Raw genomic sequence first — 27,131 nt, 5'->3', positions numbered from 1 at the left:
CTTACCTGCGGGCTCGCAGAGGCCGTGCCGCCGGGAGGGCTCCGCCAGCCGCCGCTTATCGCCGCCGGCTGCCGCCCGGCCGGGCTCCGCTTCCAGGAAGCCGCGGCTCCGGAGCGCTGCTGGCTCGCAGCTGGCTGCCGATCGCCCCGTCCCGCTCGCTGCCTCCCTTCCTCCCTCCCTCCGACCCCCCTCATCCTGGCAGGGGGGCTGGGAAAGTGCAGCGAGGCTCCGGCACATGCCGAGCTTGCGGTCACGGCCCGGACCCTCTGCTATTAATCAGGGAGCATCCCAAGCGCCCCCTCGCTTGCTCCAGCTGCTTCAGCGCCGGCCCCACCGCGCCGCAGGGCCGGGGCAAAGGGGCTCCGCGCGCGGGGCCACCCACCCCCGTCCCCCCGGGCATCCCTCCTGCCCCTGCTCTCCTCACCATCCTCCCACAGCCCTCATCAGCCTTTCCCTAAGCAGCATCTATCCTTCTCCTATCGCCTCTTGCCCTTCTCCATCCCGTCCTCCCAGAGGTTTTCTATTACCGCACATGTGTCGTTCGCTCTGTTTCCTTCTTTGCTAACCCAAGCCCTTTCTGCTGCACCCACTACTGACCTCGTTGCTTCCTCAGGCAGGCACTGCTCCTCCAGAATGAGCTCCCTTCTGCTTGTTTTCTGGACTCCTTCCACATAAGCCTGGCAAAAAGATGTGAATTTGTGATGTAGAAAGCAGGACGAGATCCTCCCAGGTTCCCTGCCTCACCGTATGAACCCACACAATCACATCTCTTTTCTTTTGAACAATGCCTTGCCAGGCCTTTTGTAAACACCAACGCACAACTGCGTTCCTGCCCTGGGCACAGCACCTTGTATTAATTACGGTGTGTCTCATCCCTCTTTCACTTTCACCTGTTTTTTCGCCATTTCCCCGCGGAGTCAGCAAGTTGATTGACTGACAGCACAGGAAGCTCGACGCTCCCCGCGAAGCAAATGAGCTGACTGTACGGAAGTTGGATGTGCTTGTAAGATAACTTTATTACTAAACGTGTTTGCTCCCCTTCTGACCACGTTCAGCAAGACCTAGGACACGCAGCAGGCTCTCCTACGATCCTGTCTCAGGAGGATAAAACGCAAGCTAAAGCTCCCAAAGCACCAGATGACCACAGATCCCCCACAAGAACCTGTCAGGGCAGAGTTATTGCTCTTTTACAGTACTTTATGACGTTGCTTAAATGAAAGCCTTGAAAAGGGAAGATCTCTCACATAACTGAAAAAAGCATGGTCTTAAGAAAATGCAGGAGGGAATAGACACACATGAAGGTGAGAGCAATAGGAGACAAGAACAGATGGGCTGATGGAGTCAGCTGAACATATAACTCAAGCACTTTCGGTTTAATATGCTTTAGAACGAACAGTGTTGAAATGCCAGTAAAAGTGGTTTTCATACCTGATCTTGAAACCGATAGGTGCTTGGAGGGCTGAAAAAGGCAACAGTGATACACCACGGAGAAGACAAACTGCAGAACTGATGTTCCTAGCAAGACAAACTGCAAGGAGATGTAAATACATGGACTCGTGCATGTAACAACATTACATATTCTAAGAACTGTAACTCTACTTATTGTTCTCTCGCCTTTCCCGGTATTTGAGGGTTTTAAGATCTATCACACTGCTCGAAGAAGCATCCCCCTGGCAAATACATCTATAGCAGTCTAAAATGGAGCAAGCCACATGGCCAGCCTCTGCTTGGGGTTACTAGTCTTACAGGGGGGTCAGCAGAGCTGGCTGCGTGCTCCTGCCTCAGGCCCGGCAGCGTGAGCTGTATCGGATCAGCTCACACAGCACAGGGCTATGCTAAAACCTGGGCTGTGCACTGCAGCCATAACAGCGCGGGCTCGTGTCTCAGTGTGCCAGCCACGCAGCAGGGTGGAGCACGCAGGGGCTATTTTAAAGCAACTTAACTGGATTTGCAGGAGGACGTTTGTCAGAACACCAAATCTCTGCAGGAGCCCTACACAACTGCTGTTGACCAAGAAACCTTTACTGTTACTGTCATTTCCTCTTGACTTATAATAAATCGCACAGACCACACCCTCAGCTAACGCAAATGACCGAAGTTCCATCGCTCCCTCTGCAGATGTCCATATTTAGTTCAGCTGAGGATTGGTCGTATGTGTTTTTATTCCAGTTTATTTTTTTATGATCTTCATTTGCTGTGTCTTCATCTGGTGTGTTTATGTGGCTGGTGCTTGGTTTTCATTATTTTTAACTGCATTTCAGATTATTTGCTCAACGGTTTTGTTCACATTCTCTCCTTTTCCATGAAATTGTAATAAAACACTTGGCTACAGATTTTCCAAATTGAATACTGATGTTTAGTGCAGCTAATTATGTAGCAGGGTTCAAAGTGAGTTCTATAATGTAACAATTTACATATTCTTGAAAACAATGGACACAAACCTAAAAACTATTGTTACAAGCTAGTTTCACAGTCTTCTGGAATTTCCTTTAAAAATACATATGTTTGGTATTCTCACGCATATAAAAAGCAGTAAATACTCAATTGCTGCCACCATTATAATATTTATGAAGAAAAAAATAAAACACATTCTGATGTCTCTCAGACCTAAAGGGCCATTAAAAATGCGAGTATGTTTTCTCCAGTAATCTCAAAGCACCTCACAAATATTAATTCAGCCACTTGACATCCATCAAGTCACGTGCCAACGATACACACAGATCATTCTGCAATGAAATATTCAGGACAGTTGCAAAAAATATTATACATTGACTGTTCCAGCCACACCAGTGTTCTGGAAGAATCAGATTCACTTTAAACAATTTTAATAATTATCAGATTGACTTTAAACAATGTTATTGTTTAAGTACCGACTTAAGTCATTCTTATTTGGTCTCTAAACCAACTGAACTATAGACAGAAAACTCTGAGTAGACCAGGCTACTCAGGAAGATCCAGACTAAACTGACTTTTAATAAAGGCTCCTGTAAGCCATACCTCTGTTTACACTAGCAGTAGCTAATAGCTCAGCTAATAACCTAGTTAGCAGTCTTAATATGGTCCTTTACCCCAGGCTAACCTGGAGAAAACAATCCTTCTTCTTGCAGCTCTTGGTGCAAGCAATATGTATGCTAACAGTTCCTTGTCTCTCCATACCGCCCTTCTTTATTTTGCATTCTTTTCATTTTAAAATGCTACTTCAATGTTAATTAATATGAAGTAATCTGCATAGAAACAGATTACCAATACGTTGGCTAGGCACCTTTGTTACTGTAACACAACAAACTTCAGACGTTCAAGCACACCATCCCTATATAAAGAATATTTACCGAGAGTTTCTGAGAGCGTGTTATAATAAGATTAAACTGCAGTTACATGGATCCAGAATTCTAAGCATTTGAGTTTTTGCTTCTTTGTACATCCATCTGCCTGCACTGGAAATTCTAGTTCACGGTGTTATAACTCAGGAGGGAAACTAGAAGATGGGCCAACAGAAGCAGAGAATACACTCTAAAAGCTGAACAGGACTGTGACAGTGGCTGAACTCACATGGACTCAGTATTTCCAAATGTGACATGCATGGAAAAACTGAATTGCTTTGCCGCTCTTCCCGGCTTGCCCTTTTCTATTTGCACTTACTACCAGTGGATCAGTACTACTCGGTTATAAGCAGTGACAGCCCTATTATGTCAGCATATACACGTCTGCCTGCTTCAACTCCGTAGCTTCGCACCGGGTTCTCCTCGCTCACGCGTGCTCGCAACACACCCCGAACAAAAAGCCTGCAGTCACTTCCACGGCCCGAACGCGGCGCTTGCTCCCAGCCCCCCGAAACGGGGCTCGGGGCCCCGCGGCCCCGCACCGCCCCCTGCTGGCACTTCCCGCCGCGCCGCCGGGGGGCGGGGCCTGGTGCTGGGGGCGGGGCCTGGTGGGGGCGGGGCCTGCTGTAAGCCCCGCCCACGTGCCGGGCCCCGCCCCGCGCCGCCCGCAGCAGCAGCCGGGAGGAGCCGCGGCACGGAGCCCGGTAACGAACAGCGAGCGGTGCCGCTGTGCTCCGTGCGGCTGCTTACCGCTGTCACCGGCAGCCACGCGGCCGGCCCCGCTTCAGCCCCTCCTCGCCAAGCAGCCGGACATCTGCTTCTGGCAGCTCCGAGAGCAGCCTCCTCCTAGACCAGAGTACGGGAGCCCAGGAAACGGGAGCTAAGTGCAACGTTTCGGGAAGCACGTCCGCGGCTGTAAACGCGGGAGGTTTGCAAACACTGCCGAGTGCTGGCAGCCAAACCATGCCGAGTGCTTAAACCTCGTAACCCGGAGGAAGAGGGGGTATAACAACGCTGCAGCCCAGCTGTGTAACAGGAGCCCGATGAAAGATGAAACTGTCAGGACCCACAGCGGCTTGGCAGCTTTAAAGCTCAAATGTTACCTGCGTGTTTGATAGGTAATTAACTGGCAAAGCATGCTGATTTGCTCCGTTAAGCATACCGATTTGCTCTGTTAAGCATACCATGGGTAGTCACAAGTAATTTTAAGATCTATCAGACACCATTCTGTCTAAAAACATTCCTTTGTAGTAAAAGGCGTTAAGTTCGCATTATTCAGCAGAAAGCACTTAAAGCAGCATTTATTCCAGGCTGCAGCTGCTAGCAGGGGGCATTTTTATCCACCAGTAGCAGGAAATGCTTTCGAGACAAGCTTAAAAGCAAAGTCTTTACTCCAAAAAGTTTAAGTGGAGCTTTTTATCTAATTCTCTCTTTAAGACAAAACTAAAATTCCAAACTCTACCAACAGGAAGCCTAAAAGAAAATTCTGAGCAATTATTCCTCTGATCCATCATATTTTTTCCAAATTCTAGATCAAAAATAGTGAGTACTGGAGAGATAAATAACTAATGTTCATATACTACCTTAGGGAAGGAAACAAAGTGTTATCTATTGACCTACGCAGATCTAGCAGCAGCATGGTTTCTAACTATATACTTGCACCTATACAACCGCTGTACTGTTGGTAGGATTGTATTGTATTGCTGACTTGCATACAGGAGAAGCTACATACTATTATATCACTACTTCCGTGCTGAAAGTCATTTTATAGATATGCAGTTAAAAAACAAATACATCCGTTACTAAAAAGCAAAGCAAAACAAAAATCCCCCCTCCCCCCCTTAAAATGTACATGGCACCAAGTGTCACAATTCCAGGATAAGAACTCAGTTCTTGTCATACATGCACTATTTAAATATTACTGTTCTTCATAAGTTAACTGAACTGCTGTGTAATGGGGTTTACTTGATGAGCTTTGTGCTTGTATTTGTATAGTGCTGTTGGTACGGATTGTATTTCATGGAGATAAAATATAACAAGCTACCTTTCACAAATTCTTTCTATATAATGCAACATTTGTAAATTCAGGGATCCTACTCCAGGATCACAAGAGTTAACAGAATATTATGAAAATAACAGAACGTAATGTTCCATGGCTTCGTGGGTACCTATAAATAGTGCTTTACAACATTATTTGCATTTGTGAACATCAGATACCTCTACAACAAGAATGCCTTGCCTGTATTTAGCAGGGGAAAAGGAAAAACAATTTGATGTCACATATATCCCTAGCATTCTGAAAACAAAGCTATCCAAGCATATACACTGTTCTTGAGAACTCCACTCTTTGCAGGGAAATATAACTGCTATACAAGATGAATGTATCAAAAAGAAAGCCTACAAATTCTATTTGTGAAAAGAAAGGAGTAGAATCTGTGATATGACCTTATTATCATTTTAAAATAAAACTTCTCTTCCCATAGAAAAAAACCTCTCATCAACTCCAGTATTTAATCAGATTGCCACCTGCTTGATCTAATGAGCAAGCACTGTCCTGTATAAATAAAAAATAGCTGAAGTTAAATGTAGAAAGAGCATAAGCTCTGAGTTACACAGTAAAAGATTTGGTAGGTCATCAATAACAGTCAATATATGCTGGTAGACATTTTTTATTCTTAGAAGTATTCTTTCAACTCCCAGGAGGGCTGTACGGAATGCCACTCCAATTAAAAAGTGGGAAATACTGAGATGGGAAAGAAGCATCTCATTATACTCCACGGTGGACTTAGTGAACTAATTTCCCCATGAAAACAAACAGGAAAAAAAAAAAAAAAGAGTCCTCCCACAAACTTCCCCAGCTATCCAGAGATTAGGAAACCCAACCTGTCTTTCAGCTTCACAGGAGCTGAAACTAAAGGTGCCATGAATAGTCGTGATCAAGTCATAGGTTTTACAGAAATTGTGACTAAAATAGCTCTATAAACTTGTGCTACTCCTGGCACAAAATGCCTCTCTCCCTACCTTTATCTGAAATCAAATTGTTTATTGCATTCCTTCCTCACACGTCAGCTCCTCGTGATGAAAGCAAGCCAGTGATTAATACATTTTACTAGGTTGGTTTCAGTGACTTGAAATGAATTTGCCCTGACTCCTTAAGCATGCTACCACACCCACTGAATGGAACTCCAACCATTCGAGGAATGCAAGACAGAAAAAAATTATCTTAGACGATACCCCATAAATCTATAGCAATAAAATTAACTGCATGATGGCTTCAAGCACAAATCATCTTCAGAAGGTTCTTCCCCCCTTTTCCTCCAAAGAAAAATGGCAAACCAATTGCTTTAAAAAAAAAAAATCCACAACTGGAAAAGGTGTTCTTGGTGCTTTCCTACAACTCTCTAAGACAAGCACGCCGTGGAAGACAGAAATGGAAAGTAGTCCAAACTCTTTCCAATTTTGTAATTATAAAGTGACAAAATGGAAGGTTTTATCCAAGTCCTGCTCACGTAGCTGTAATCTATTGCCTTCTGTTTACAACACACAGATTTTATCTAAATTTGCAGGCTAGATTCTCATCATTTTGCAGAGTAGAAACAAAACATACTAGATGAAGGATGGGAAGACCAGAATTAGCCTAGACACTGTCTGACAGCAAACTATACTTAAGAATTAACAATATCCTCTGTAGTAATTACAACTTGTCTTGGCTTGAGTGATAGCTGCAATTTCTTTGCCTTTGGCATGACAAGATCAACTGTACAAAACATTACCGACTTAAAAGTGATTCAGTACTGGATTTTTTTTAATATTACTGATTACCAGAACTGACTAGACACTCACACCTTGCCTCAACCGCAAGGAACTGTTTGAACTCCTGAAAGCAGTCTGCACACAGCATACAAGAGGATGCCTCACACTGAATTCCCTTCTACCAGTTTTATGTGCTGGGAAAAAAAATAATTTCAAAGGTTTGTTGACACAACTAGATCAATCTACATGCTTTCTGCCTGTATACGCAAAATTATGTAAACGAAAAATCTTTTTTCTTCAGATTGTAAAACGTAAATGGTCTCCCCATTATGTAGGTTTGTCAGTCCCCTAAGAAGGAAATTAAGTAGGCCTTTATATGAAAAAAAATGATTTCCTGACAGTATAAAGCCAATAAACCAGGCCACAAAACCAACCATTCAGACATGTTACCAGATCCCACAATATTAGATGTAGTTAAAATGAAAAACTCCTCCAACAACCCTGCAGCCAGGATGGACTTCAACGCATCCAGAGAGCAAGAGTTCAAACTTCTATCCCACTCCTCCAGATACTCTCTATGTAACCTGTAAATACCTTCCACGTAACCCGTGCACACATCCTCGAACTCAGGCGCACGTCCTGCACCAAGCTGCCGGGCACCTGAGGCATCGCCCCCTGCCTTCAGGGCGGCCGGGACCTGGCAGCTCCTCACAGAAGGCAGAAGGAACCGCGGAGTGGTTTGGGCTGGAAGGGACCTTAAAGATCATTAAATTCTGCGATTAATTAATTAACGATTAATACCCCAGCAGGGGCAGGGGCACCTCCTGCTCCAGAGGGCGCTCCACAGCCTGAGGCCAGGCCGGGCGCAGCACGGGGGCTGAGGAGGAGGAGGAGGAGGAGGAGGAGGAAGGGGGCGAAGCGCTGATCTCTAGCCGCCACAGCCCTGTATTTACACACAAGACCCAGCTCCTCCAGACCAAAGGTTACCAAGTCACATCCCACGCCCGCTCCCTGAGTTTGTTTTTTTTTTAAAAAACCCTCCCGTGCCTCCCTATCGCGTCCCACCTGCCCCCCTCCCCTCAGCAGGGCGCCGCCCGCCATCTTGGAACCCCGCCGAGCTCCGCCGCAGGTGCGCGCCCCCGCGCCCCCCTCCTTCACTGCGCATGCCCGCGAGCGGCAGGTGCGCGGCCCCGCCCGACTGCGCAGGCGCAGTGGCGGCTCGGCGCCGCGGCCCCGCCCCCCCCGCGGCTGGCAGGTGCGGGCGGCCGCCAGGCCCCGCCCCGGCCCCGCTGTGAGGGCGGCGGGAGGCGGCGGGCGGAGGGCGCCGGGGGCGGGCGGTTTTGGGCCTCGCTCCCCGCCTCGATCCCTCCCTTGTCGCCTTGATCCCTTCCCCAGCGCTCCTCGGAGGCCCCCCGGAGCCGAGTAAGGGGACGAGGCTGAGGTGCGGCCCCTCCCGGCGGCATGAACCGGCCTCACCGCGGGGCCGCGGGCAGCCGGGGCCTGGGCACGATGGAGGTGAAGAGCAAGGTGGGTGCCGCGGGCGGGGGGCGGGCGCGCTGCGGGCTCACCTGGATCCGGCTCCCTGAGGGCCCGGGGCGCTGTGGGGGCGTCCGTGGTCCTCGGCGGGGGGAGAAAAGGGGGCTTGGGGATCCGGGGGGGGATGTTGGGCCCCCAGTGCTGCACAGGAGGGGAAGGAGGTGGAGGGGGAGAATGCGGGGGCGTCTGAGTGGAAAGAGGGGTCTTAGGCGGAAAACCCAAACCTCTTCTTCGTCCAAACCAGGAAAGAAATATTTATTTATTTATTTATTTATTTAACTTAATGATTCTGCATGTCTATACTTTGTTGTTGGTGGGGTTTTTTTTGGTTTTTTTTTTTTTTTTTTTAAAGTAGAGCATATTCTTATAGCTTGCCCTACTCGGTAGAGTAGCTACCTGGCTACGTTACCTTACCACAGCACTTGCCTTCTTTTATAAACTCCTCGAGGACTTTACACTGGGAGTTACTTTATCGAGCCCATATCTATCTTACGGCTAATACCAACAGTTTCTTGCTGTCAGAGCTTCGCACAGTTCTGTAAATCATCTCTCATCAGTATCTCTGCATCCGTTCTTCCAATTGTTAACTTTTATGTGCTACTGAGCCACAGTCTTGTTGGGGTTCTTAGGCTTCTTTAGGGTTCTGAAAAATTTTTTCTTTGTTCTCGTTTGTATGGATAATGTTTCTTTGATTTATCATTTTGCAGTTACTTGTGAACTAAAATTTACAGCAGTAAAGGTATTGGATCCTAGACATCGTAAGTGGTGTCAAGCTATTAAAAAATATATATATAACTTGAGATTAAAAATCCTTTTCCATTTTCTGTGCCCACCTCTACAGGAATGTGTTTTCTTCTATCGGTAAAACACGTCTCTTGTATCTTTGATTTTTTTCTAAACTAGTCTCCAGTCTGTTTGCCTGTGTTGTGTCCTGTCATTTCCTACAAATCAGGTATCGCGGCTGCACTGTGGGTGAAGCAGCTAGGACTTGGGTGTCTTTTTCTTTTCTTTTCTTTTTTTAAGATTAATATGGCAAGCACTGAAACTTCTACTAGAAAATGTGTGGTTGGCTTCTTTAGCTTGCGTTGGTGGTAATGATTTTTTTCAAGTGTTGTTAACTTAACCTTCATGTGGACAAAGTCAAAACACACAGGAATACCTGGCAGCCACGCTTCCAAATACTAGTTAAACATAGCTGTTGCTGTGGGATATTTCTTGCCTTAGCCCAAATTACTAGGTTTGATGTTCCCCCGATCATGTGCTTTGCTTGATTTAAAATGTATCTGGCGATCAGCTCTGTGATGCACCCTTTGGTATTCATAGAGAAGTGCTGAAGTTCTAATGAATAGGGACTGTCTCTTAAGTGCATATTATAAAGCAGGTTTCAAGGCATTCCTCGAACTACTTGTCGCTAATGCATTATTTAAAATCACCTTGATTTAGTGTAGTGTAGTAGTCATCTTCCTTCTATGAAAATAAGAAATTCTGAAAAGAAAGGTTCTGTGGGAGGTGGAGGGGAGCATTACTGCCTGGCTTTGAAGGCTGTGATGCACAGCTCCTTATTTAGGTACTCCAAATCAATAATCGTGCCCTTACTGACAGATGTCAGCACAGCCCAACCGTACTTGTTGTTATATGAGCAAAATTATTTTGGTAGTCTAGCTTACTCAGTTTGGGTAAGTGGTCTGAGCTAGCCCTGGGAAGCCCCATAGTGTATTTATTCTGGCTCACCGTTTCTCTAATCATAGACAAGTTTTATACCCCCTCTTAGAGTTTCTGGTGATGGTATGAAAGCCCCCAGATAAACTTCTAGATCCTGAGACAGAAAGTTCAGGTCCCTGTCCTGCCCCCCCCTTACGACTTGGAACAGTGTTTTTTTTCAGAATGAAATCTAATACTGATAAGACAAAGATGGATACAGTAGCTCTAAGTTTTGCTCTGTCACTGTTGCTGGAGACCACTAATAGTATAGCAGCAGTATGCTGCGTTATAGAGGACTTAAAGATTCCTCTCAGAAGCTACTCTTATTACGTCCTCTAGTAACTTTTTAGTAAGTTGACATAGCTTGTTTTCCCAGATGAGTTACCACGTAACAGCGGGTATTTGTAACCAGCTCCAGTAGCAGGAAGCTTTCCTTTCTTAAATTAGTCTCTTAGAATCTTTTGTCTCCTTTAAACTTCTTACAAGTTGTTAATTTTTGCTAGTGCATCTTTTTTTTTTTAATGGAATTGAGTGCAACATTTGATATGAAACGAAAACAATTCAGAGGGATAAAATAAACTGCCCATGAAATTGCATGGTTTTACTTTTGTGTTTACCTGCTTTCTAATAGCGTTGAGCATATGGCAAGCCCCGTTAGGAAGTAATAGCCAGATGATTTGTTTCTTAGTGTTTGCACCAACTTCATATAAAATCACGTGGAAAATTAAAATCCCAAGTTTGAAAAGCTGGTCCTTTGTCTGCCTCCTGCAGTAGGACTTAACACTTCCTTCAAGTTGAGAGGTTTGTTCGCTTTTTTAACTTAATTGTATTTAAACTACATAGTTTGTCAAAGCCAAGCAAATGGAATTTGGTGCAATGCCTGGAGAGTTTCTGTAGTGTTCATACTTCAAATAGCTGAAGCAAGATTAAATAGGAACATGAGACAAATTCTTTCACCGACGTCATAAGTGAGCATGCTGCCTCTGACGTGGAGGGAGGGCCTCCTGCAGGCAGCTGTTTGCTTTTTGGTAAGCACACATGAATCATTCTCCTGACTTAATGTTCCTATCATTGGAGTGTTTCTAGGAGAGGAATGCTTATAGCTAATAGATTCCTTTATCTGCTTATAGATTCCTTTATCTGCACCTTTTGGAGGAAGGTGAGGTGTTGGGAAGGGCAGGGTGTTTTGCTGTGTTGTGTTGGGGTTAGCACATTAACACCCCACTAACATCAGGGTCTTTATCTCCTTGTTTTCATTTCTTTGTATGTGTGAACTCTTAAGCCTTTATTCTCCTAAAGGTTGTAATCAAATGTGAGGTAGGGTTGGTCTGGGTCTGGAGGCCTGGTATTTTTTGTGCACCCTCACATCTGCTGCGGGTAGCACATACCTGAAGCTGACGCTCAGACTTCAGTCAGTATTTTGTTCCATGCGCCCTTGTGCTCTGTTCACAATTAAGCTTAAAGCATTGTTAGCATTAGTTTTTAAAAACTTATATCTTACTTAGGGGAGTAAAGTTTTAGTGGAATAGGGAGCTGGGTTATTTTGGGTGTTTGTGTTTTTGTTGGGTGGTCATAATGACTAAATGCACATGCAGCCCCTGAAAGTACAGTGCCACTGATGAAGTGTGTGGGATTTTGTGTATTGTCTGCACCTCATCTGTTTCAAACCTTGGATACAGGTACGTTTTAAATGTCTGTGCAATCAAGTTTTGAGTCTTGATGGCAGAGGCAAATCTTTTGAATGCTTGTAAGGGGGGTAGTGGTTGGATTCCCCCTTGATTTCTTTCCAAGCAACAGCAGAATTGCCTTAAGACCATATCACTAAAGCTTTACTGCGCATAGTTTGTGCTGAAAGTCAGGAGCCGTTCTTTACATCCGTCAGGTCAAAGCGGCTTTTTGTTTGTGGTCTGAACAGCTAGGAATATGAACACTACTAAGCCTTGTATGCATTAACCAGAGCCGTATATCAAACTATGCATGCCATTCTAATGTGCTCAGAAACTTCCTTGAAAAACTTCAGGTAGTCACATACCACAGAAAGTCAATCACGCTTGTTTTTGAGACGCCAATAAACATCAGTGCTGGGTATCAGTTCCCTCCCTTACCCAGAGCATGGCTGTTTCATAAGCACGTGAGAATTTGCTGTTATTCTTGCACTGGTTTGTCACCTTAATGCTAACTTCCCATATTAGCAAATGCTTCCACATAAACAGCAGTGAAAGCAGCTTATGATAACTTTGAAAAAAACAATGTTAATGGACCTTTGTACTCCCCTTCAAAATTAATGGTTATAGTTTCATTTACTTTTTTAATTACAAAACATACTTTTGCTCAAGTATATGTTAGGTTTCCGTACGAATAAAGATATATTTTGTTGTAGTTTGGAGCAGAGTTTCGACGGTTTTCTCTGGAGAGGTCCAAACCTGGGAAGTTTGAGGAGTTCTATGGATTACTGCAGCACGTGCACAAGATACCCAATGTTGATGTCCTAGTGGGATATACAGACATTCACGGAGACCTGCTGCCTATCAATAATGACGACAACTATCATAAAGCAGTTTCCACAGCCAATCCTCTGCTCAGGATTTTCATTCAGAGAAAAGGTAAGCACACTTGAAGCAGGTGAATCATTTGTTTGCAGTACTGTGCTGCAGTAACAGTATGACGTTTGGAGGAAATGCCCTATTCTACAATGTTGAATTCCATAATTATAGATCATGAAATTTATTTACAACTCTTCTGTCTTGCAAGAGCTTCTTCCTCAGGCAACCTATTTATGCTTTGTGCTTTTTGCTTGTATTTAGTTTGGTTGGATAAAATCAAGTTAAATCTCTAGCAAATGCTTCTCTCTGCTTCCATTTAAGTAAATGAAAATAAACTTTCAGCTCAGTATTTCTAGGGTTTTATGCTCCATATGTTGGATGCGTTTCATTTAAAATTCCAGCCTTGATCAGACAAGGGAGAGGCCATTACAGCATGGAAAAGAATCTAGAAGGTCTTACTACATGAAGTATTAAGTATCAGTATAAAGACTAACTTCTAATATGCCATTTTTATCACACTTTCCGAATAAAACAATCAGAAGCTTTCAAAATGACAAATTGATTGTGCAAACTTCACAAATGTAAATGCCACTTAGTTTGTCAACTTGCTTTTTAAAAATAGCATGTTTTCTAGGTATAAATTCTGTTTGTCTTTTTCAGTGTCTGCTTTCATTTTGGTCTGGCGGCAGAAATCAATTTTGAAGTTGTATTTGTTCTTGTCTAGTAGAATACATCCAGTATAAGGAACTGAAGAAGAGGGGGGAATCTAATGATGCGACTTGAAATTGTTTTACTCCAGAGAAGCCAAGAAAACTTAATTTCTGCATTTGTTGGTTTTGTACCTACTTGCATACAGGGGTGTGTGTGGATGCATGTATGTGCAAATGTATGTATGTGAACACATGCATGCGCAATTCCTGTCATAAAAGTCAACTGACTTGTTCCTTAGTTATTCTGTAAAGATGTGCACTGTTCCTGGCTGTTGCTTGTTGGCAGACCTATTTTTCTTGGAAAATACTAGGCCATCAGAAGCTTTTATTGACTTTCCCACTCCAAAAAATGAACAAGCTCCACAACAAGCAGCCTGACACAAAAACAATATTCAAAACTAGTGTGGCTGCTTGCCAGCTGCTGTGTTTCTGACAATGTATTTGTCTTGTTGAGTGTAGTATAGCAAGGACTATATGCTTTCATCCCTGAATTGCCAAGGGGACAAACTATTTGCTTTAATAGAATGGTGATGTAGAAGAGGTCTATGATTCCATTTAATCTCTTACAGTAGCCATATGACGAAAACAGATAAGCTACTTTGTCAGACTGGGATTATTGAGGTTACATTTTAACACCATATGTTTTTAAATTGTTACTAGCGTTAAACTCTTAATGCCGATTCTTACTAGGATAGCATCTTTAACACTTCATTCTTTGCATCTTTAAAGAATGATGGATTATTTCTTACAATTCTGCAAGAAACTGAGAATAGAATTGATATAATGCACAGAACTTGAAATAAGATTAACCCACATAAGTTTATCATGACAGGAATTGATTGGCAAGAAAAGCTATATAGAAAGTAGTAGCTGTCATCACCTTCCCTTTGGCACTAGCCTTCTGGCTGTAGAGTTTATGGAAATAAAGAACCTGGTGAGTCCAGTACTTCCAGCGCTGTACTTTGTTCTGAGTTATTTGTGACCACTTTGATCACTTCTCTTGATTAAATGGAGGTTTAACATCATTGTCTTGCAGAACAGGGGTCTATATGATGGAGAATGTGGAAATAATTTGGTTCAGTGTTTTATTTCTGATAAGTTATGTAACTAATGCTGAACTGCATGAGTTTGAGGTACATGTGCAGCAGTCTTACTGTTAAGGTGTGATTAATTCATCTGACTGCACGGCTCTTTATTGACAGTACGTCTAAATCTGAGAATCAAATGCTTGAACAAACACTTCCTATTAGTGGGGCTGCTCTGATCTGTGCTGTTCTGAAACTACAGCGATAAACAATTCAAGTTTGTTTTCTTCTTGTCGTGGTTTTTCATATACTATATAAAATCAGCTGAAGGGTTCCCTATGGGCTTTCTATTGAAAAACTGTCCTCTTTTTGTATGCCCAGCAAGAATAGTTGGGAATTTAAGGTCTTTGGCAAAAAGCCACTGGGGAAGGTGGCAGCAGTGTGGGGGGGAAAGTTTGTGTTGTATTAAGATACGAAATTTTATTACATTATTTTACTGGTCTAGAAAAATGCATTATTTTTTGAAAGCTAGTGTAAGATACATGCAGACTACAATAAAATCCAGGATAAATAGCGTTAGTCTGCATCCAAAGAACACTTTAAGGGGTTGAAGTGAGAGCAACAGGGTGCTTTTGCAATGCTACTATGCAACAATTGTGGTAATGCAAGTCTAACCTAGAAATTTTGTCATGTCAGAGTAAGCATACTTTTGTCTAATCACTTCTGACTCCTAATTTAGGAAAACTGGAAAGCTGTCTGTCCTAAGCATGTGTACGCTAGTTAATGTGGAAAGAAACCTGGAGATCCTCTAATGAAATTATTCACCCTCTCAAATTTTTCTAACCATAAGTATATTTCTGTAAAATACTTATTTTTCAGTGTTAGGTCTAAATTAGAGCTTGATATTGCACAAATTCAGAATGGCTATATGTTTGCAGAAGATAGTTGCCTACTGGAGTTTTATTCAGCAGTTTAAGAGATTAACAGGTACTGTTGACATCTGGAATTTAAATGTTAGACTGATGTATCATGATTAAATCCAGATGCATGGGAGTCGATCTGTCTGTGAGAAAAATCTTACTGGAGATAAAGTCATGGAGGGGAGACAGTCCCCACAGGCACTAAAGGGCAATTTGACTTGGGGGATTTTGCATTATGAATAGATAAATAATATAGACAATAACTCAGACTATGTATTTCACTAACATCCATAAAACTCACTTGTAAGAATAGTAAATTACAATATCAGTTCTTCACTGTACATTGATTTATAGAGTAAAAAGTAGGTTCTTTAGTTAATTCACTTCTACTTCTTGAAGTAGACTTTTTTGCTGTGAGAAAGCTTTATTTTGGTGAAAAGACAAATTGGCTTTTTAAAGAACAGTGGGGAAGATCCCAGCTGTATCGTGTCCTTTTCCTGAAAATACTGGTTTGTTATAACTTGTCACTAGATCAGACATGATTTGTTAGACCTTACTTAAAAATGGTAAACTGCATTCATACTCCAGTGTAGTAAGGATTTGGGGTTTATGTAAAGTTACCCCTCAAGAATTACATTTGCATTGGCTTGCAAGCCAATCAGAAAAACACTGTAAATATGTCTCGAACTATGTTAAATTGAAACCAGATTTGGCACTTGCTGGTTGTTTTAAATTTCATGTAGTAAGCATATACAGATTGGTGCCACCTTGAGTTTCAAGCTAACAAAAAAATCACTCCTATGCTATGTGGACGTTCTTCTTAACATTATCTGTAGTTAACACCTTGTCCTTTGGCTTTATGCCGAAATAGTTTTCACTGCAGCTTTAAACTGATTAGCTAGGTGCCAGAACAAAGATGCCTTTGTACTTGAGAATATTGCTTTAGAGAAGTTGTTTAGCAGTGGAGAAGTTAAAGTCATGCTGTTTGGATGAGATATGGAGAGATGAGTTTTCTTCATCAACCTTTCACTATCCCCCCCCCGCCCTCCCTCCAAATTATGCAATTTTAACTGTGTATCCTAAGGTTTGTAGTAGTTTTGAATCACCAGACTGTTAAGTCTAGTTGCGATGCAAAAAAAACAAGAACCCTCTGCTTTACAGTTTCTTAAATGTTTTGATGTACATAGCTTGCAATTTTGGGATGCTATTTCACTTCAGCAAAGTGCCATTTAACTTGAAGGATGTCTCAAAGCAAAAGTACCAGCTCAGTGTTAAGATTTCTGATAGTGTGTTTGTCCCGTAACAGCCTTTAGAAGATCGTATCTCTTCCAATAAATACATTTCTGTTCTTAGTTTCAAAAGCGCTTTTGAGTCTCTGATGTTAGTTCTTACAGATATACTTACATAAGATTTCTTTCAAAGCTAGTCCTTTTGCTGCTACACTTCATGATTTTCAAATATGAGAGACTTGGTTTGGACAAAAATGTTAGGCCTTATCAGCTGATAGTCATGGAAAGCCACACCAGCTGATGACTTTTATGTGCTCCAAAATTGTCCTGGCCAGGGAAGGAAGCTGTGAAAAGCCATGTGAATGGTTCTAGAGCTAACTGTTGGGTAGAGCACAGAAACTGACTGTGATCACTTGCAAGAGCCAGTAAATCTTCTGGGATGCACGCAATGCCTGTGTGTTTGTATAGCTAGCACATTCCAAACCTACCGTGTCGGCCTGGCAGCGGCAGGAGGGGGATCACGATATGTGGCCTGCCATGAAGCTGGAGGAGCTTTACCAGCCCGCTGCGGGAAGCTGGGAACTTTGATACAGTACATGCTCTGTCGTTTCCGATGTATAAAATCGCCATGTACTTTGAATCTTTGATGAGTGTCTGAATGTGTACTCTTCGAATTGAAGGAGGAAAAACAGAAAGTGAACACCTTTTAGTGTTGCAAGACTTGATATGGAAGAGGAGTTGTAAGAAAATCAATACCTATGATGTTTTGATACTATTTCCAAAGCAATGCCTGTACTAAAGCCAGTAGAAACCTAGTGCTTCGCTGGTACCAGTATTAATTGGTACCTACATACTAGTGTTGCTTTCATCAGCACTTTATGCTCTAACCCAAAATGTTTTGCATGTACAATTTTTCTTTTTTTGATGAGCTTACTCTAATAAAAAAGTATGGCCTAAGGTCTGAGCAATATGGAACTAATCAATCAAAACGTATCCAACTTAATCAATGGCTTTATGGAGAACTTCCAAAAGAAATAGTTATTTTGGAGTAATGCAGCACTAGATATTTAGAAATCTCTGTCAATGCAAACCAAAAAGAAGCAAAGCTTTTGAAATGAGGCAAAACAACGTGTCTTGTCCATGCAATGTCTCTCTGGTACTTGGAATATTTTTTCACTAGTCTTGCTGAATTTGCCACTGCTCGTGCAGCATTAAAACCAGAGCTTTAGAGCATCAAAAATCGTAGTACTTAATCATGGACTGCACGGAAGTTTTTACATAGTTTTTGAAATCACTACAATGCATACAGGCTGCTGGTGGGGGAAGGAGAAATCGTGACCTAAAAATTAACCTTTGCACTCATTAACGTTGTTACTGAATTCTGATATTCAGGTCACCATTATCTATTGTTTGTCTGATAATCTTTACCTGTATTATCACTTCCTTTCTGTACTTTTGCATTACTCTGTATTTAACACTAAAAGATCTTTAAAGCAAAACCCTTCTGTCTAATGTTATTTCACAATTGCCCTTGTTTTGTAAGCAGCTGTAGTTCCAAATAAAGTAAAGCTATTGCAACTCATTGAATTGCAAAAATCCTCACAATGTAATGAGCAGATGTCTAACTTGAAACTGGTTTGATGGGTTGTCAGTAGATAAGGACAAAGCTTCTACTCATACTTTTTACTTTGATCATAAATTTAAAGCAAAGATTAAAAGAATTGCTCTACATTGTCTGAAGAAAATCAACGTATTAGTTTTCAGCTATGGAGTGCAGGATTTTTAATGGCTGACCTTCAGTCAGATATTCCAAAATGCATTTTACACAGGAAATGGGAAGTTTGCATTTGGAGAAGTGTTTTACACTTCAGACATAGTCCACCTGTTACATGCTTTGGTTTGTGAGTTTGTTTTTGTGTGTTTGGTTGTTTTAAACAGAGCCTCTCTTCCAACAAAAACTGACTTAACACTCTCAAGCATATGAAGAACAAGTTTTAAGCTATTCCTGAAGTCTTCTTGCTTGGTGTTAGATCCATTATTATTTTAATTTAGTCTTTTTTAATACTTGTTTTCTACTGAAATATTCTGCTGAAGAACAGCAGTAATTCCATGCTTTCCTGAGAGAACCTTTTGGGTTCCCAAATAAACTAAAATTTATTTCTTGTATTCACAGTCATCTAATTTAACATGCTCAAGTGTAGCTGGTGCAGGTAGATTCTTCTATTTGCTTTTACCTTCTTATTCTTCCTTGTGAGACTCTTGATTAGCTTTGTTATTACATGTGCAGATCCTAAGGCAGGGAAACAGATTTCACAGAAGCTGAGTGTGTGAAGTGGGAGAGAAGCCAACATATACTTGTACGTGTGAAGTAAGAGCATCGTGGGCTGTCTGTAGTAAATTAACACGTGGAACAGTCTTAGTATTGCCTTTCTTCATTTAGCAGTTTTTACAGAAGCAGTGGTGTGGATGACAAGATGGTCAAATGTAAGGAAGAACAGAAGTAAAAATTACTATGTGAGGCATCCGTGTCATCTGAAAGTAGCTGAGATATACTCAGAAGTGACTCCTGAGACTAACGGAGCAGAAACTTCTTCAGCAGTTGCTCCTGTTTGTGTTAAACAACTTTATCTGTAAACTTTAGTTTGATACAGAAGATGTTCAGTCTTTAGTAGACAGCTTTGCATATTCAGATGTGACTTGTTTCTTAAACTAAAAATTTTCATATATAATTTAGGCCCTCTTCAGGGCATTCTTTAAACAGTTGATGAACTACTACTCTTCTATACACACAAAATGAGTTTATAACCACTTTATTGGTGGGCTAACTTAAATTGTTTTTTCTTTTGAATTCTGTATTTTAGAATTCTAAGTCCACGATTGTCTTAGATGAATCACATTTTCAAAAAAAAACAACCCTCATTTTCAGTAGCCTTGATGTCAGGGGGAAGGAAAGGGTTAGTATTGCAAGTTGGAATAGTATTAGATTATTGCTTTGGAACTACTTCCTCTGTTCTTTTTTGGTTAAGCCATCTGAAGTGAAAGTCCAAGTGCAGCTGGTACATGCGCATATATCTTCATCTTAGTATGGGGGGGGGGAAGTCTTCTGGTTTACAGACTCGTGCTGTACTTCATCAACAATTGAACAGTTCTCCTGAAATTTCACACTAGGATAGCATTCCCATAGTTATTTCAATTCACAGATTAAAATGTAAAGCTATTCTTTTATTTCCGTGGCTGTACTGATGGCATCATAATGTGATGTTACAAAGAAATCTTCCATTCTGAGTCCCAGGGTTAGTGCAAACTACTTCTGCTTGATTTTAATCCACTGCAGAAAAGCCTATGCAACATCACAGCAATACCAGTGTAGATCCAAGGGAATTTGGATCTGAATGCAGTTCAGTTCATTATTTTTGGAGTATACTTAATGGAAGCTTCCTTTGGCACATAGGCATTTTGGACATCAGAATTATTTCTGCAAAACCTATTTTTTCCTATTAGAGATATTTGACTTGCATGTGTTTTTAAAATTAAAAAAATAAAAATCTAAGCCGTTTGTACACATCGTGGCAGCATTGGCTGTATGAACAATCTTGCTTGAAATACGTGTGTGTAAGGTCTCTTTGTTTCTGCTCCGCAGCCATTTTACCTACGTTGTGTAGGGGGGCAGGGAAAGGAGTGCAGAATGGAATAAGCTTTCTGGAGTTTGAATCCAGGTCACTTGGCCAGCTTCCAGGAGCTAGGCAATAATAGGCACACTGGCTGCTTTCCCTTTTTCATTCTTTCTTTTCCAATGATCTGAAACTTGAGGAGCAAAAACTAGCAAGTGGAATTACTCTGAATAAAATTAAAGCGTTTCTAGGAATGTACTCATTCTTTCCATTCTAAACTTCCTCGAGCAGCTAGAATATAATTCTTTGTCTCTACTGCTGTTGACTTGCTCTAAATTTTTTGGGTACTGTTTTTCCTTTGGTAGTAGGAAACAGAAACCATTACAAATCTTGATGAATCCCGTAACGTTAAAGCTTTTGTTTCAAGTATAGAGAGATGTTTCTACTATAGCAGCACGCCAGAAACGTTCTAGACTGGGCATTTCATTCTGTTAACCTAAAACATGATAGCAATGCTATATGGACCACATATAAAGTGATCTAATCATCCATGTGCTATGTCTTACAGAAGATGCAGACTACAGTGCCTTTGGTACCGATACTATGACAAGGAAGAAAAATGTCTTATCAAATGTGTTACGTCCGGATAATCACAAGAAGAAACCACACATTGTCATTAGCATGCCGCAAGACTTCAGACCGGTGTCTTCTATTATAGACGTAGATATTCTTCCAGAAACCCATCGCAGGGTACGGCTTTACAAGTATGGAACTGACAAACCCCTGGGATTCTATATACGAGATGGCTCTAGTGTCAGAGTAACGCCCCATGGATTAGAGAAAGTTCCGGGGATTTTCATATCCAGGCTTGTCCCTGGAGGTCTGGCTCAAAGCACAGGCTTGCTGGCTGTCAATGATGAAGTGCTGGAGGTGAATGGAATAGAAGTTTCAGGAAAAAGCCTTGATCAGGTTACAGACATGATGATTGCAAACAGCCGTAATTTGATCATTACAGTAAGACCAGCAAACCAGAGAAATAACGTTGTGAGGAACAGTCGGACTTCTGGCAGCTCTGGTCAGTCTACTGAATCTAGCCTTCCAAGTAGCACACCAAATATTTTAGCAAATTTCTTGCAAGGAGAAGAAGAAAGCGATGAAGAGGACATTGTTATTGAAGACAGCGGTGAGCCACAGCAGATTCCAAAAGCTGCGCCTACTAACGAAAGCATAGAATCGTTGACGCAAATTGAACTCCTTCATGAGTCAACACAAAACGGCTTCCTTCCTTCCAGCGAGATGAACTTGAATCATTCAGCAGGCAGCATTAGCATGGAATATGAAGTACAAGATCCAGATCATAAATCATTAGAAGATGGAACTATAATAACGCTATGAAATTACATTGGTGTACTTTGTACTTAGCAAGGATGCCATACATGTTTTGATTTGGTTTAATATGTAATATGTTTTATACCTCTCCATCTACTGAGCACTGCAGTTAGATTAAAAGGAGAAAAAAAGTAAATATGAGACATTCAAAATGATGTAAGTTGACTAACTTCAGTTAATTCTGCACTTCCATGTAAATACTTCACAAAGTTAGTTGATAACTGACTGAAATTGGATGAGGAAAATTTAAACTGAAAATGAAGGATAGCTAAGAGATGGCTGTGAGCTTTCTTTTAAAGGTACTTGATTATTTTTTTTATGTGAAATACTACTGGTTCTATAGAAGCAAACTTCTATTATTGTTTGAGGTCGATTATCTAATGTGCTGTGGTTTCATGTTCAACTGAAGTGCTGCTTACGTACGGTGGTGCTGCTTTAGCCACTTCATTCCTGTTCTGGTCTGCTGTTTCGGTGGTAGAGCTGTTTGTGTGGCTCTGCGTACAAGGAAACAGAAAAATAACCAGGAGGTGGGGTGGGAAGAGATTCTTGGTTGGTCGAACTCCCTGATTCATTGAGCGATAGTGGTAGGTGACAGGGGTCAGCACCCTGACAGCAATCAGGGCTTGGAGGTGGGGGCTTCTGAAGTTGTGTCCCTTTGTAAGTGAATGTGCAACCACAGGCTCATTAGTCAGGCACCTTTACTGTTCTTAATTTGCCTTTTATGGCCACGTTAACTTACTTTTAATGACACTACAATTTTTGAACTCAAATGTGAAAGTCTTAATACTTCTGTATCTCAAAGACCTGTTCTCATTTTAGTTTGCAATATTTAAGGATATCATTGGATTTAGTTGCTAATCCCAGTAAGTTTTAAAGAAATGAGATGTAAACAAAATCATATGGAAATAACATACTATGTAATTTATGTTAAAAATCAGTCCTAGTAGAAGCTGTAAAGATTTCTACTAGCAAAAGTTTGTTGTAGTGAATCTAATCTATGTGAAAAGTCACTTTTTTCAAACCTAAATGATTCAGAGCAGCTTAAATTGACTTAAATTCCTGGATTAAAAAAAAAAAGGCAGATTGAAGTCAGGATGAGGCTTTAATAGAACTTGACCTGTGTGTAATGAAAACTGTTTGTTCTGATGAACTTAACCGTAGATACTGATCTTCCTGTGCACCACTAATTGGGTGTTTTGAATCTTACAAAGTTGCTATATGTAAAGAAAAATACTGGTGACAAGTCCTGATACTGCAAATGTACAAGCAAGCATGCACGTAATCAGCTGCAAATTTACTAGGACAATTGTAAGGAAAGGTTTCTATTATACTTTCTACCCATTTGGGATCTCCTGTTTCACCACTTGGCGCTGTTCCCTACCTGACCCTATGTTGGGAACATAAGTTGTCACAGGAAAATGAGATAGGAACAAATAGGGTTGAGGAGAAGGATGCATGGAGCTTCTCAGCAGGGATCCAGCAGTCTAGGCCAACCTCTGAGAGAGGTAGGATGTGACCAGTTCTTGTACTGTGCTTACCAGAGCCAGTACTTCAGGTTTTTGGAAGCATGTTCTGCCCTGTGGGGAGACATAATGAGCAGGAAAGGAGACTAATCCTGTTCTTTTTCCCTAGTCTATCTTGGGGAAACATCTACCTCTGGTAACTCTACTAACATGAGAGTAATGTTAAGGCATCTGTAAAAGACTTCATAGCACATCAGAGGGTAAAACTCCATTTGTTTAAGCTCTTTGTAATTATACAAACAAAATTGCTACAGGTATTAGTGATGTTTAATTTTAAATTATTAATCTTAAGTATTTTCAAGCCTTCAGTAACATTGGAGTTCGAGTTTCATAGATGTCAAGGAAGGCTTTGTTAATGCCTCTTTTGATTTATGGAGAGTTGGCATAACAGACAATGGCACGCATTGCAAATGCAGGTTAGGGTTGTTTTGTTGGGTTGATTTATGGCTTCCTTAGTATGCATGTGGAGAGAGGCCCTGGAATGTTTTCCCACAAGACCAAGAATTTAAGCGTTTTACTTATATTGCTGATTATTAAAATGAAGTTACTACATCCTCTTAGAGTGAAATGAGAAAAATAAATCGTTCTGCAATGTGTAAATTTTCTATATGCATATTTTCTGTCAGTGCTGCTCTACACTTCCTTTATTGAAGGAAGATTGTTTACTTTAAGATATCTTTTTTTCCTTTATCAAAAGACTTTCCTGTATGAAATCATCAGCCGACGGTGACTTTCATTTATTATGCTAGTTTGCACTTCTGTGCCTTTTGTTTACTTGAATGTATTGTGAATTATCGAAGGAACAAAGGCATGTGGATGAGAAATGAATGAGGTCCACAGATACAGAAGATGAACTGGTAGTGCACTTAATACAGGTGTAATGTTTTCATTTGGTGGAAGTATATTCTGGGTCTACTGTGGTACTTTAGTATTTTGCAGCTTAGGTGCAAGGTGAGCTTACACAGGAGGGTTGAGTCTGAGACTGCTAATGTTACAAGGCAAGTCGTTGCTCAAGTACAAACACCCAAAGTGAGTGTGCTACCAAACTCTTGTGTTACCGAATTTGTGCTTTTAACAGATGCATGAATATTTTGGATATATATGCCAGTATTAAGGACTTGCAGAAATTTAACTAGGGTCCCACTATGAATTGCATGAGGATTCATCTCTTAGGACCTTTCCTGCAAACTGATTGATCTAAATACATGCGATAATATATTTTTTAACAAGTAATGTTCTGTTTTACAGAAATTCTATAACATATGTAGTAAAACTAAGCATTTAGGACTTGATTAAAAAATTAAAAATTAAACCTTAAATTTTTAGTGTATTTACAGTTACAATGACAGACTGCACAGCATATAATCGCTTAATGCTGCAGTGACCATGAAACTTCTAAAGTTCTTCCATATCTTACTAATGCATATACTATGATGAAATACTTTTAAATTGTTACTTCAGGATGATCAACGGTTGATTATGAATGGCTAAATTTTATATATAAATGGTACTGGGGCTCAGTATAGGGTTTTGAAAATATGCTGATATCGCTAGCCTTTCATTCACTACCTCCTAAATTTTTAACATCTTTACAATTTTCTCCTTGGAAGAAAATGCTAAAAGGCTTGACTGTTTTTATACAGATTTTTATCTTTAGCTATATAAAAAAAGAAATCCAGAAGTGATAGTGAGGTTGCTATGCATGATTGACAATATTAAGCTGCTATTAATGTTAATCTTTGTGTATTGCTGCATCATATATATGTAAACTGTATTTTCAATCCAGATTTTATAAATTAATTTATAAATATCCAAATTATTTCAAAAATGGAGTGGAAAACTAAAATTCCTTTGAGTAGTGTTATATGTCGTGTACATGCATGGGGGAAGTTGTTCCTTTCTTGCGACTGGGAGGTTTAAGTGCACCTTAATAGGAAAGAATAAATTCTTCATAGAATTAAGATGCATTTACTTTGAAGTTCTGCTAAGGTACTGGATAAGTCGAGCCTAACTGTGAATCATATGTTTTACCACAGCTGAATTAAATTTAGGACAATGTTCTCACAAGCTGTCTTTAACATGTGTATTTTTGTGAATATTATGTATTTTCTAATTAAATTTTCCTTGCAATGTGATTTTTACATGAATGAACTTGTTTAAAATGTCAAATATCAGTATTTTTCTTACAACTTCAATGTATAATGTACATTGGTATCTCACTGAATGAAGACTGATTTTATGAAATCAAGCTAGCTGTAGTAGTTGTATATTAGTCTTATATTTTTACAGACTGGAATAATAAACGGATATAGAAATGAAATATTTTTTTCTCAATTACTTTTAGACAGGTAAAAATGAGGAAGAATGCATCTTTTGCTTATTCTGAAGTGTGAATCTAGATGGGCTTCAGTTTTCTCTTGGGCAGCTAAATGGATTCTGTTTTCATAGTGGTCGTAAATGTTTGCTTCCTCTGCTCCTTCCTCCCTTCCCCTGAAGCAAATCTGTACATGTGGAAAGCATGCAGGAGTTCAAGAAACTTGTCCTTCAGTCCTGTTGTCTGACCTGTGATGTGCTCATTCCTACAGTAGCTGCAAATAATCGATCTTGCATTGTATCACTTGCCTGAAGACTGCTTGTGGTAAAGTTTAGGACGTGAAACTGGGAGAATGTTCTTCATCCTCCTTCACCATTTGCTGCTGGCGATTTGGAGGCTTTCACTGTTAATGTAAGTATAACTGTTTTACAGTTTTTTAACTTGTAGTCAATCCACTTACAAATATTTTCTCCCATATCTAATGCATTGGCAGCCCTTGTAAACATTTACCTAGCGACAAAACACTTGAGTTTCTTTAGCCCTTTTGTGTAAAGCTTTTGTGCCTGCTGGTCTCAGGCCCAACCGTATGACTTCTATCTTGTACCTTCCTTTATACGTGCATGACTGTAGCTTCAGTTGTATGAAGAGTACTGGACATACTTGCCTATGAGGTAGCCATGGGAGGTGACAGAGTCTGCAAACAATACTACTGTATCTTGATAGTGATATGCTGCTGAAAGAACCTAGTTACTTTATCGTGCATTTGATTTTGAATGCCTTTTGTCTGGATGAAACTTCCTTGTACAGAACCTGACAGCTCGCCCCTTAAAGGAATGCTGAAGTTAGCAGGATGTTCTTGAAACAGTGTCAGATTTAAAAATTCATCCTGTATGAAAATTCTGGTGTGGTATTTGCACTTTGGGATTTTCTTTCTGTGTAACAGAATTGAGTAGTAGGGGACTGGTCATCCTGAAAAATGATATAATTCAAAAGGCAATACACCTGTGTGTAAATAGTTTTGTATGAGGAAATAAAATACCATCAGGTAGATTGAAAAAGTGCAATGAAACACGATTTCCACATCTTAGTAGCTTTGAGTTACTTGATTCATAGTGAATTTTTTCCTCCCTAGAGGTCAAAAATATATGAAATTGTTTCATATACTCTCAACATAAGGTGTGCTTTCACAGAATAAGTCTGGTGTTGCCTTACGCTCTCTGCAAATGTACTTCCTACAATGCTCTTTGGCTCACAACTGATGTTAAATGCAGGTACTACTTTTACAGAGGTAGGAAGTGCTCTTTCCAGCAAGGGTACAGATTCTATGGCTAGACCATTAATATCCATTAGTGCTTCTGTGCCATCCAGTAAGCTTCCATGTCTGAGAGAATTTGTCTTCAGTAAAATTCACCAAGAATCAATGGCATGAGGATATTGCAGCAGCAAAGACTAAGGGATGTGTCTGCAGGAATGCATAGGAGGTATGTATCCATGAGGATATAAAGCTTGATAAGACCTTTTTAAGTTAGACGAGAAGGCTGGACTAATGTTAATATT

At 40.8% G+C, this 27,131-nt stretch overlaps 2 protein-coding genes across 7 annotated transcripts in view; one reads left to right on the top strand and one right to left on the bottom strand.

Moving 5' to 3' along the window:
• RIPOR3 (RIPOR family member 3) overlaps nucleotides 1-8,253 on the bottom strand; it is a 59,129-nt gene extending 50,876 nt beyond the window's left edge. The window contains exons 1-3 of one of the 5 annotated variants that reach the window (XM_066978135.1): nucleotides 8,139-8,253; nucleotides 1,429-1,528; nucleotides 598-677 (exon numbers count right to left, since the gene is read on the bottom strand). In XM_066978135.1, the coding sequence (XP_066834236.1) occupies nucleotides 598-677; nucleotides 1,429-1,528; nucleotides 8,139-8,238 (280 nt within the window). In that variant the 5' untranslated portion in view covers nucleotides 8,239-8,253. Of the gene's footprint in view, nucleotides 1-5; nucleotides 378-597; nucleotides 678-1,428; nucleotides 2,761-7,667; nucleotides 8,094-8,138 lie in introns of those variants that run through there. The other 4 variants (XM_066978136.1, XM_066978137.1, XM_048072532.2 and 1 more) reach the window with 4 other exon arrangements.
• A 79-nt stretch (nucleotides 8,254-8,332) lies between these two features.
• PARD6B (par-6 family cell polarity regulator beta) overlaps nucleotides 8,333-27,131 on the top strand; it is a 28,012-nt gene continuing 9,213 nt past the window's right edge. Inside the window, exons 1-3 of one of the 2 annotated variants that reach the window (XM_066978149.1) lie at nucleotides 8,333-8,600; nucleotides 12,691-12,913; nucleotides 20,917-25,985. In XM_066978149.1, coding sequence (XP_066834250.1) covers nucleotides 8,535-8,600; nucleotides 12,691-12,913; nucleotides 20,917-21,743 — 1,116 coding nt within the window. In that variant the 5' untranslated portion in view covers nucleotides 8,333-8,534 and the 3' untranslated portion in view covers nucleotides 21,744-25,985. Of the gene's footprint in view, nucleotides 8,601-8,974; nucleotides 11,339-12,690; nucleotides 12,914-20,916; nucleotides 25,986-27,131 lie in introns of those variants that run through there. The other variant, XM_013190038.3, reaches the window with a different exon arrangement.

This window comes from Anser cygnoides, chromosome 16, assembly GCF_040182565.1.
Source record: "Anser cygnoides isolate HZ-2024a breed goose chromosome 16, Taihu_goose_T2T_genome, whole genome shotgun sequence".
NCBI lineage: Eukaryota > Metazoa > Chordata > Aves > Anseriformes > Anatidae > Anser > Anser cygnoides.
Note: the sequence above shows the minus strand (reverse complement) of the source record. Positions and strands in the feature narration are given on the sequence as shown.